This window comes from Megalobrama amblycephala, linkage group LG6 (assembly GCF_018812025.1).
Source record: "Megalobrama amblycephala isolate DHTTF-2021 linkage group LG6, ASM1881202v1, whole genome shotgun sequence".
Classification (NCBI taxonomy): Eukaryota; Metazoa; Chordata; class Actinopteri; order Cypriniformes; family Xenocyprididae; genus Megalobrama; species Megalobrama amblycephala.
The window spans coordinates 35,260,964-35,273,107 of record NC_063049.1 but is presented as its reverse complement, the minus strand read 5'-3'; the positions used below and the strand labels follow the sequence as shown (position 1 = coordinate 35,273,107).

Sequence of the window (12,144 nt, the reverse complement as noted above, 5' to 3'; positions counted from 1 at the left end):
ACTGTTCTTTTTAACTTTCTATTTATTAAAGAATTCTGAAAAAAATAAGAAATGTTTCTTGAGCACCAAATCAGCATATTAGAATGATTTCTGAAAGATCATGTGACACGATGCTCCAAATTCATCTTTGCCGTCACAGAAATAAAGGGCATTTTAAAATATATTAAATAAAAATAATAATAATTTGTAATATATAATTTTATTTATTTGTATTTTGATTATTAAAATAAATGCATATATTATCACATTTTCAGTCATATATTTTCACATTTTTAATGTGTTTATTATTATTATTTGTAAATTATTATGTATTAAAAAGTCACAGCTTCAAAAGTGATTGGCAGTCAGTAGTGTTATATTCTCTATTGTATATTAATTTACTCTCTGACAGAAAGGGTCAGATAATTGGAAGGGTTACTAAGATACAGTAATCGTACTGGACGTGATCTTAATCATCCACCCCATTTAAAATAATATCATTCTTAATTAGGCTGCTAGACATGGATCACAATGGTCAACTAATTGACTACTCCTTCAACAACCGACTAATGATGAGTGAGATCGACTGATTTATCTAGGATTTAGCAAAAAACAGTCAGAGATGGTGGAAATTGACCATAAAAAAACTAAATTGGTGCAGAAACTTTTATTTTTGAAGACAAAAGAAGACATTTTGAAGGATGTTGTTAACAAGACACTTGACGGTAGCTAATGACTTCCGTAGTAGGAAAAAAAACATGGAAGTCAATGGCTACAGTTAACTGTCTGGTTACCAACATTCTTCAAAATGTCTTCTTTTTGTGTTCAGGAGAAACTCATACAGGTTTGGAACAACATGAAGGTGAGTAAATGATGACAGAATTTTCATTTTTTGATTAACTTTCCCTTTAAAGATTCAGTGTAAATTTTAGGAGGATCTATTGACAAAAATGCAATATATACATAACTACGTTTTCAGTGGTGTTTAAAGACCTTACATAATGAACCTTTATGTTTTTATTACTTTAGAATGAGCCATTTCTATCTACATACACCACAGGTCCCCTTTCATGTTAAGTTGCCATTTTGCACCGGCCTGATTTTACAGTAGCCTTAAACGGAAAAACTACTCTACAGAGTGTGTTTCGTCTTCACTATGTTGTTGTTCTTCTTAGTTGGTGTTTATTAGAAGCAGAGACCATTCTTTGTTAAAGTAAGAAGAAACCTCATTGCTTGACTGGCTTCTCTCTTCTGTCTCAGACGATGACATCTTTGTCCACCGTAGCTCCTCTTTATGCTTCAAAAGGGAGGGGTGAGTGGTGGACTGAGCAATCAGCTATAGGTGAACATGTAAAACTAGCTATCAAACACTTCGGCTTTTTGCCCAATCGTGGCCAAAATCGTACAGTGTGAACTAAACGTGTGAAATGTGACCTATTTAAATCTGAAGAAATCATCCTAACTCTAACAGTCACATTATGTTCAATTTTAAGCATGTCTGTCAAAATACACCACCAGCCGTGCCTTCAGATTACAGGAAATGTGGGAACCTGTTGTTTTGAGATTGGTGTGTGTTTTAGAGGCATTTAAGTTAAAGATAAAGACTGAGAAACAAAGACAGGCAGGATGAGAATAAAAGAAAGAGTGAGAGCATGAATGAAAAACATCACATTAAATGCTAACAAATGGAGCGAAGGCACAGTGTGTGCCCTCATTGCATTTATATAGAATAAACTGAATGACCTTATCTTTTGAATTGATTCATACCCTGAACACACAATCTCACCCGGTTTTTCAAGATGAGGGTAAATAACACTATCAAGAAGTAATGCATTGACTTGGCATTAACGCTGATTAATTCATCAGATTCTATAGGTGCTTGTGTCAAGGGACATAAAGCAGGTACCTTCTTTCAAACCACATGATTTTAGAATAGCCTTCCTAGCTTGTTGTGTTCAAGTGAAGACTAATCTGTTGAGCCGGACGAATAGTTTGTCTTCTGATCTTTCTGCAGCTCTGTATGCTGGGAGATATTGTTTCTGTTGTTTTTTACATTCATACATCCTTTAGTTCCATCCAGACACTAACAGCTTTTTCCTTTCCTGTTCTATACCCACATCTTGAGACACACATCCTGACTTTACAAGCTCCTGTTTTGCCTTTCCACTTTCCACACTGCTTCAGTTACCACTATTTGTGTATCACATGAATAAAGATGTAAAACATAAAGGTTTGACTAGGCTACTATGGTGGAAGATATGCAACTTACATTTCAGAAGACATGTTTGGATATATGTCTTGTAGGACTTTCAGTTTATACTGTCAAATCATATCAAATGTTCATTGTTTAAAAATCTGACAGAAATTACTTTTGCAGGAGCCTCTAGGGGTGGCTATATCAGAGGAATGCACTATGAAATTCCATAAAAAAACAACATGCATAATAAATATAAGTTTAATATAAATATAATTGTATTATACATTTTCTTAAAAATAAATTTTTCATTTTCTTAATTTTCTTAAAAATAAATATATTTTCTTAAATAAATTATACAGTTTCTTATATACAAATTATACATTTTCTTATGAATTTTCTAAAAAATAAATTATTCTTTTTTAAAAAAATAAATATATTTTCTAAAATAAATTATACATTTTCTTATATACAAATTGGACATATTCTTATAGATTTTCTTTTAAATAAATTATAAAATTTCTCGGTCACACTTTTTAATAAATATAAATGTTAGTATATAGTAGATAAAGACATTTAATATAAAGTGGGACCACATATTCTTATAAATATATAAAACTATACATTTTCTGATAAATTTTCTTATAAATAAATTATACGTTTTCTTATAAATAAATAAATACATTTCCTTGGTATGGAAAAGCCACTTGTGTCAGCCCACCAGACGCAAATCTGACTAAAGACTGACACAAAAGGGTGGCTGTGATGGAGCTGTTTTCTGTTATTCTCCATCTTACACCATGACCTGAAACAAAAACAAAAACATATACATCAGCATTATTTATATAAATACATTCATTACATTTAGAGCAAATCTGACTTGGCAAAAAGTCTAGGATGATATGAAAAAACATTAGACAAAAATTAGTCTTTACTTTTAGTACCTTAAACCAGTCATGGAGCCGCATCTCTTCCAGCCTAAGTCTCTGCTCTGGATCAGGCTGCAGAGAAGCACTAATCATCTGGCAGCATTCTGTGCAAAAAGATGAGAGAGACATCTGATTATTAGCTCATACTGTAATACCTTTTTTGTATGATTAAGAATTCAAATTGGCCCTCTTTGTTTTTTTTTTAATGAAGATCTCACCTTGTGACAGGCCAGGTTCGCACCATTTGTCTTCGCTGATCATAAGCAGGTCATCATATGAGGGATAATACCCACACACCGTAGCAAACAGGAGGATCCCTAGTGACCACACTGTCGCCGGCTTCGCATGGTAACCGCCGTTGACATGGTACTCCGGTGGACAGTACACTCTTGTGCCTGGAAAGAGATTTTGTATGATGTTTAATACTTTACAACAGCATGTTGACTATACGTAGGATGTGTTTCTGTGCGCTAATTAATGGTTCATAATACATACCACGGAAGGCCACGTAGGCAGACTCCTTCATGAGCTCACCGCACCCAAAGTCAATCAGTTTGACTTCCAAGGTGTCATGGTTTATCAGGACATTCTCCGGTTTTATATCTCGATGGAAGACTCCGCGCTCACAGCAAACGTTAGCAGCGTGAATGACCTGCTGCATAACGTGCCTTGCAGTCCTCTCATCGAGACGTCCTCCTTGAAGTTTAATGAAGCTTAACATGTTTGTGCATGGGATGGGGCGCTCCATGACCATGATGTAGTGGTCCGGGTCGTCCTGCCAGTCCAGCAGTTTAATTATCTGCGGAACTCGGGGGCCCTTATTGGCCATTAATGTCAGGCCGATCTCCATGGGGAGGCGTTTGGGATGACCAGGCTAAAATAAAGAACATATAATAGTTAGATGGAGGTGATTTCCCAGATTAACATGAATATAAGATGTTGTAAATTGAAAACAGTGACTGAGAAGCAATAACACAGTGTACTCACAACTAATATATATGGCATATTTGGCTTCTTTTCTGCAATTTTCAAAGCCACCTAAAAAAACAAAACAAAGAATAAACAATTAGCATGTCAGGTTTATATCATTCCAGTCAAAAATCTTGAAGAGGTATGCAAAGTTTTGTAAGTAAAAAAAGTGTAAAGAAAAATTTATACCTTAACGCCATCCTTGCAGCGAGTCCCTGCTTGCACATAGCCAAAACCTCCTTGACCCAGCTTGTGTCCAAATTCATATCGCCAGAAAATGTGGCCTATTAAAAGATAAGCACTTGTAGTTAGCATGGAATACAATTTAAGCATTTTATAATTTATTATTAATATTTTCTAATTCTCATGCATTTATTATTCGTACCATTGTCCAGCTCATCCATGCTGTCATCTTCAGCTGGAGCGTTGACATCCAGAGGTTGAAGGACGTCCTGCTCCAACTGTTCCTCAGCAGCATGGAGGACTTGAGAGGCTGGAGCTTCTCCAGGATCATTGATCTCTCCAATGTGCTGTGGAGAAGTCTGATCTAAAGTAGGGAATACCAATAATATGAATAAAATCATGGCTCTTCATTTAGGGTGACTTTTGACAAAAATAAACATTTCTAAATCATATAAATGCACTTGTTTCTGAATTAAAATTCCCACATACGGTTTAGTAATGACACATTATAATAAAACAATCCTCAACAACTGGGATGTGCGTGTATAATGTTTTGGTTTATGGCAGTAAACTTACCCATGTCCAGCTCTTCCATGCTGTCATCTTCAGTCGAACAAACTGGAGTGTCAACGTCCTGAGGTTGGAGGACGTCCTGTTCCAGCTGTTCCTCAGCATCAGGGAGGAGGACTTCAGAGGCTGGATATTCTTGAGGATCAGGGATCTCCACGATGTGCAGTAGAGACACCTGATCTAAAGAGGGAAATGCCAATAATATGAATAAAATACTTCAGCTTTTTACTTAGGGGTACTTTTGAACCATTAACCATCTCCAAACAATGTAGTGTAAATGGATTTGTTTCTGAATTAAAATTCCCACATACTGATCCTGGTTTGGTGATGACACCTAAAAAAGCTAATTCTCAACAACTAGGAATGTGTGTATTTTTATGTTTTTGAACTTACCCTTGTCCAGCTCTTCCATGCTCTCATCTTCAGCTGAACGAAGTGGAGCGTCGACATCCTGAGGTTGGAGGACGTCCTGTTCCAGCTGTTCCTCAGCATCAGGGAGGAGGACTTCAGAGGCTGGAGCTTCTTGAGGATCAGGGATCTCCACGATGTGCGGTAGAGACACCTGATCTAAAGAGGGAAATGCCAATAATATGAATAAAATACTGCAGCTTTTTACTTAGAGGTACTTTTGAACCATTAACCATCTCCAAACAATGTAGTGTAAATGGATTTGTTTCTGAATTAAAAATACCTGGTTTGGTGATGACACCTAAAAAAGCTATTCTCAACAACTAGGAATGTGTGTATTTTTATGTTTTTGAACTTACCCTTGTCCAGCTCTTCCATGCTCTCATCTTCAGCCGAAGTAAGTGGAGCGTCGACATCCTGAGGTTGGAGGACGTCCTGCTCCAGCTGTTCTTCAGCATCAGGGAGGACTTCAGAGGCGGGAGCTTCTTGATGATCAGGGTTCTCCACAATAGTGATGTGTTGTAGAGGAGTGTGATCTAAAGAGGGTAATATTAATAACATGAATCAAATAAAAAATCATGAATAAAAATTCTGGAAAATTTAAACATCATTAAACAATGTGAATCTATTTATTTCTGAATTATAATTCCCAAATATTGATGGATATTGTTTTGGTAATGAAACCTAAAAAGGAAACTATTATTGGTATACATTTTTGTTTTAGTAGTAATATTGTTGTATGATTTTGTCATTTTTATTCATTATTGTATATTGTTTTGTAATGGTTTTAGTTATTTTAGTAGGCTACAAGTATATATATATATATATATATATATATATATATATATATATTAATCTTTACATTAATTTCATTTCTGATCTTCAAAACTGTCACTCTAAAATGTTTAGTGTGAAAATGACAGCATTATTTGGGCAAAAACTTGAAAGAGACTCTGATTTGGGCTGCGGATTGTTTGTTATAAAAAGACCAGCTGTAAGTTACACAAGAACAACAAAAGTTTAGCTAATTGAAGAATCTACTATAATCAGTACTTCTGTCATCATGTGTGACTTTACCATCAGTAATTTTCTGGTATGATCCCGCCTCACTCTGATACACCTTCTCAGCCTGAACCAGGTCGTATTTTCCAGCTCTTTTGCGAAAAAGGCGGAATCTCCCAGACGTCGTCGTCTTTTCCTCGTCTCTCCCTGCCTCATTTCTCCCTTCATCAATCTCACCAGCACCACCAGGCGTCTCATCGAGCTGATGAGGATGGTTTTCTGCCGTGGTGGTGGTGTATTTGAGCAGTACACAGGGTTGTTGTTCGTGTACGTGCTCCGCACAGGTCGCTTTCTTTAGTCGCGAACTTAGTTGTCCCATGATAACACTGTTTTCACGCTGAAATCAGAATACTCCGAAACTTCAGCCAACAAAATGAGCAAGTTCGTTTCAAGCCTTCAAATACTCTCAGGCGAAACTTCAAGTTCACTTCTGTCCGAAATCAGAATACTCCGAAACTTCAGCCAACAAAATGAGCAAGTGCGTTTCAAGCCTTCAAATACTCTCGGGCGTAACGTCAAACTCACTTAGAAAACAGAATACACCGAACAACCTACAAAATGAGCTGGTGAGCCTCAAGCCTTTAAATAAGCTACAGTCAAGCGTGACGACACGTTCTGCGTTCGATGCATTGTGACGTCACGCCATGAGACGCGTACCTGGTACTTTTGAATGAAAACAAAAGGCTTGTTGTTCGAAATGCATCGGCGCTGCGCAGACCGATCGGCGTATGACATCAAAGTCCTTAAATTCTGTGATATATATCGTCTACGATAATATAGCAATTGTTGTTTTAAGGACGTGCGATCTGACATTATCCAGTATGTCCCTCACTTTGGAAAAACCAAACAAAAGCACGCCAAGAGAGTGTATGCATACAGGGGTGAGTAGAGCCGTTGAAAAGGTTATTGCACGTGCGTATTTTGAGTGCATGTTGTCACTGAGTGAGTGATTTACTATTTTGAAATGGAAATGTAAAAATGTATAAGAATTTGTTTTTAAGGCTATATTTATATCATATGATATAGTTAAGCAATCACACAAAGACATCTTTTGTTCAAAATCAGCACATTTGCAAATGTGATATTGATTTTATACAACATATAAAAATAAAGTATTAAGTGACTTGCATTTTAGACACAATATTACCTGTTTTTGCTCAATTTCGCCAAGGTAAATAGTTACATACAAAGCTACAGTAGAACTATTTTGCGTCTCTGTCAACACACAGCGATGTTTCCTTACTGAATGAATCAGTCATTTTGAACGAATCGGTTGAATGAACGATTTAATTACTCACTCGTTAAGAGAGTCAAATGCTGTGTTACTGAAATCCTTAAGGCCGGAACACACCAAGCCGACGCCGACGAAACTAGTGGCAACGAAAGCAGACTGCGGGGTTGGCTCATGTCGGCAGCTTCTGTGTCCAAAGTTGGCCTGACACACCAAAACCAACGCTCGACAGCCGACGGCCAAGTAGCACGTCCATTCTGCGCTTGCGTGAGATGAAATGCCTTTCCGAACCAGCAGGTGGCAGTAGCTGAACAGCCAATCAGAATGATCAGATGGCCCGACTGACTGACTAGCTCCGATGCCTATTCAACATTTCGAATCGACCGAAAAAAAGCAGACAAGGACCAACTTCAGCCGACGTGCGGAACACACTGAGAAAACTTAGTCGGCCGACGAACAAAAAATCCCTGACGGCCGACCATCGGCTTGGTGTGTTCCTGCCTTTAAACCTACCAGTCTCCACACCCCGGATCTCGTGTTCTGCATTGAGGGGCTACTGAAACAATTAGCTGTTTGAACGAATCGGTTGAATGAATGAATGACTCAATCATTAAAAGTGACTTTCCGGTGTTAGTTTCATATTTAAAGGCTATCTATTAAATTTTAAAATGATCAGTATTCAACGTTTTATTTTTAAAACATCAAAACAGTATTTATGCATTTGTAACTGCAGGTTAAATGCATTTGTCACCTCTGAGCTGCATTAAGCTGTCTGTGTAAATGCCACTTCAGATGCAGCTTCTGTGACACTTCTGCATTGCAAATATGGATTTTGTACTAATTTCATTTGATTGGTAACATCCCTTATTGTCTCATTATGTATCATCTGACTTTATTGATTAAATGTAAGAATTTGACATAAAAACCAGATTGTGTTGAGTAGGCCTACATAAACGTTTGCAAATAAAACCATTTAACATTTAATTAGATTAAATTGTAGTTTCTCAGGCAAATTTGAGGCATTTTTATCCTGATTTCAAACCATTATGCTAATATGGCTGGTTAAACACTGACTGACAGGGGAGGAGTGGGTTGTACATTTTACAAAGTGTTTAAAATTATTAAAAAGAAAATGTTTTAGTTGTATGTTAGAGGTCTAACACTTTTTCCGAATTCCTAGAAAATGAAAAAGACACTGACATTTGCCACTGTTGTGACTCTAAATGAGAATATTCACATATAGATACGCAAACTCACACACATTGACAGTTTTGTACTAATTTACACTCATAGGCACACACTCCTGAGTCAAACAGAAAGTGAATTTGAGTTATGGTCAGTCACAGAGAGAGAGAGAGAGGGGGGGGGGGGGCAGCATTGTTTTGGATTGTTCTTTTGGATTGTTTGAAGCATACTGCATAATGTGGCTTCTGTTTTTGCTTTTTTTTTTTTTTTGTTTAATTAATTGTTTCAACTTACACCAGCATGGGGTAGGTTGTAACAAAGGCACACCATGTATTTGACATCAACTCATAAGGGCTGTGCTATTCCTCTTACAGAGGTTTATATTGGTTTCCTTTGTAGTAAACAATGGTGGGTACTTTGTTTAAAAGTTTGAGCACTCAAGCTCAAAAATTACAGAAGAATGTTACAACCATACCCATTCTCCTAATTGAACTTTTTATGCTGTTCAGGGTGTTTTGTTCATAGGTGAAAAAATTAACATAATGAAGCTTTTTTTGCCATGACACGCCTCTCAATATTTCAGCTGAACAAATTAAATCTACTCTGCCGTCAATTTTAGACACGGTGAAGTGAGCCCAGACTACTGACATGTCTACCTGTTGTAGCTTATCCATGTTGTGTGCACAATCAAAACATCATTCATCGGAGAAGCACTAATTAAATGTCACTGTTGATTCTGCACACTCCGAAACTGATTTTTTTCAGTCCAAATGTTGTCAGATGCTGAAATTTTGGTACATCACTACATTGAACAATGTATATCAATATTATTAATTATTTGACACTGGATTACTTCTGTTTAAAGTAACTTTTACATACTGTTTTAGAACAATATGTGCTGTGAACAATGCTATGCAATAGAATTGAAATGAAATTTCCATCGTGTTGTGGTCAACTCTCTTAAAATATGTTTCTAAACAGCCGTATTACTCCTGTCTTCTTTGAATATAAAAATGAGATGTTGGCAACCACATTGTCAGTTCGCCTTAAAGGGATAGTTCACCCAAAAATTAAAATTATCCCATGATTTACTCACTTCAAGTCATCCTAGGTGTATATGACTATCTTCTTTCAGATGAACTCAATCGGAGATATATTTAAAAAATATCCTTAGTCCTCCACGGTTTGTAATGGCAGTGAATGCACGGGTCTGCATTTTGAAGACAAAAATAATGCATCCATCTGTAATCCATTCGACTCCAGTGGGTTAATAAAGGGCTTCTGAAGCGAAGCAATATGTTGTTGTAAGAAAAATATCCATATTTATTTATTTACGATGTAGGATGTTGGAGTATTGTAATCTTAGATGCCGCTTGCGGTTCAAACAAATAGGGCTGTGCAACAAATTTAAGCTCCTCTTCTCTTACATAGAAATTCTCCGACATTTCTCTTTAAAGATTTATAATCTGTAACCGGTGATTTCTTATGCTCTATCCTCTGCGCCTCTGCATTCGTCATTACGTTGTGCGTCAGGTCAAAGGATACTCTTCCGCCGCAAATCGACTTGCGCATTCTGCGTACGGTCGTCCGCCGGAAGCTAGTTATTTGAATTTATAAGAGAAGACCTTTATTGACCCCCTGGAGTCGTATGAATTACTTTTTTTTTATGGATGGATGCATTGTTTTTTGACTTCAAAACGTACCCCCCCATTCACAACCATTATAAACCTTGGAGGTCTAAGGATATTTTTAAATCTATTTCCGATTGTGTTCATCCGAAAGAAGATAGTCATATACACCTAGGATGGCTTGAGGGTGAGTAAATCATGGGATAATTGTAATTTTTGGTGAACTATCCCTTTAACTCTTTACATGAAATATGAACAGATTCAACAGCACTCCCATAATATCATCAAAGGAAGTTCTTTAGAAAGGAAAGGACCATTCTTTGAAGTCATTTGCCATATATACTAAAGTAAATGAGTTAAAGTCTACATTTCAATTACACAAGATGTGTGCAAAATGAGCCCAGTAGCAGAATTCGGGTGTATTTAGTCAAATTTTAGTCCCACGCGAAGTGCTTTAAACCACTTGCATGGAAACCCATGAATATGTCATCAAAGTTGCCGTCAAGAGAATTAGAACTCTCTTCCCACTCTCTGCATTCTGAACTGCTGCCCAGCTGCATTAAGTTGCTTTTCCCCATTCACTGCCTTGAAGCCTCTCACCACTGCTATTTTCCATGCCCTTTTATCTCCCCAGAGTGCATCTCAAAGTCCTATTATGGATCTACAGTTAATAAAAGCTTGGCCACAGAATGGATATATGCTCCGATATATGCTCCTATATATGCTGGAAGAGCCTACTTTTATAGAGCCCCTCTGACCCACTTCTGACCCATGTAATGTGCAAACATGTTGAAGAAAATAACAATACAAATTCTTCTTTCAGACACTGCCCCAGGAACATTATTATTATTATTATAAATTATAATATGAGGTGCTTCGTTCAGTTCATCAGGATTCAGAGAAAGCTTTCAGGGATGGAATGAAGAGTTGTTGAATATGTTTGTTTTTATATCTAGTCTAATATTTGATGTTTCATAAGTGGAATACATGAAGTTCCCTGATGCCTGATGATGTAATGTTTTTTTCTTACACACACACACACACACACACACACACACACACACACACACACACACACACACACACACACACACACACACACACACATATATATATATATAGGAGCGTTTGATTCAAGTTATTCGTTCTAGGCAGGTGATAAGCTGATGCTTTAGGTGTATGTAAATATCTTAATGGCCTGCGAGCGCAGCTACGACAGCTCTTAAAAAGTTTTGCTGATGTTTAATGCTGTTAGCAGTCTTGTATTCCTTCAAATGTTTCTTGTTTTCTTTCCTTCAATAGTTTTACACATAAAAGGGCACTTTAAATTTGACTCCTGTAACATTAATTAATACTAATCTTTTAATGCCTTTGCTGAAGAGGCTAATTGAAGCCCACAGGTTTTACAAGTTATTCTTACAGGAGTAATTATATGAAGAAGTACCATTGTGTCCACAACATTCAATGAAGTACACTAAAAACAAAAACTATTAGCTAATATTAATTTTTTTTTTTTTTTTTTGCAAATGTAATATATTAAAAAGAGAGACTTTTTTAGCAAATATATATATATATATAAACATCAAATTATTAGTTAATACTATTAATTTTGTTTAGGAATGGGAATGAAGAGGAAGTGACCATTATAGTGGAGCTGTTTTCAGTTCTAATCTTTCAGCAATCATAATTTTCTTATTCATTCTTTGAAAGGATTCATCAACATGTGCATGTTTTCTGCTATTTGTAGGAAAATCACACGGACTCTTGAATGCTTATGCCTTGATATGCCTTTACCTTGAAAACAGG

The 12,144-nt window shown here is 36.6% G+C and overlaps 1 protein-coding gene and 1 long non-coding RNA gene across 3 annotated transcripts; one reads left to right on the top strand and one right to left on the bottom strand.

The window, feature by feature from the left end:
* Positions 1 to 2,556: 2,556 nt before the first annotated feature.
* LOC125270584 (serine/threonine-protein kinase GRIK2-like) lies at positions 2,557 to 7,734 on the bottom strand. Of its 2 annotated transcripts, none has more exons than XM_048194332.1 (11): positions 6,310 to 7,734; positions 5,592 to 5,768; positions 5,218 to 5,391; positions 4,831 to 5,004; positions 4,457 to 4,618; positions 4,261 to 4,355; positions 4,090 to 4,140; positions 3,598 to 3,976; positions 3,321 to 3,497; positions 3,109 to 3,206; positions 2,557 to 2,978 (listed from the first exon to the last, which is right to left on the bottom strand). In XM_048194332.1, exons 1-11 carry the CDS (start codon positions 6,611 to 6,613, stop codon positions 2,967 to 2,969), a joined length of 1,803 nt encoding a protein of 600 aa, XP_048050289.1. In that variant the 5' UTR covers positions 6,614 to 7,734; the 3' UTR covers positions 2,557 to 2,966. The 2 variants fall into 2 exon arrangements, with proteins under 2 accessions (XP_048050289.1, XP_048050290.1); XM_048194333.1 differs by having other exon boundaries at positions 2,559 to 2,978; positions 3,118 to 3,206; positions 6,310 to 7,727.
* On the top strand, positions 4,516 to 5,184 carry LOC125270585. The gene is made up of 2 exons (XR_007185389.1): positions 4,516 to 4,623; positions 4,841 to 5,184. It is a non-coding gene; the product is annotated as an uncharacterized LOC125270585 (long non-coding RNA).
* Positions 7,735 to 12,144: the final 4,410 nt, after the last annotated feature.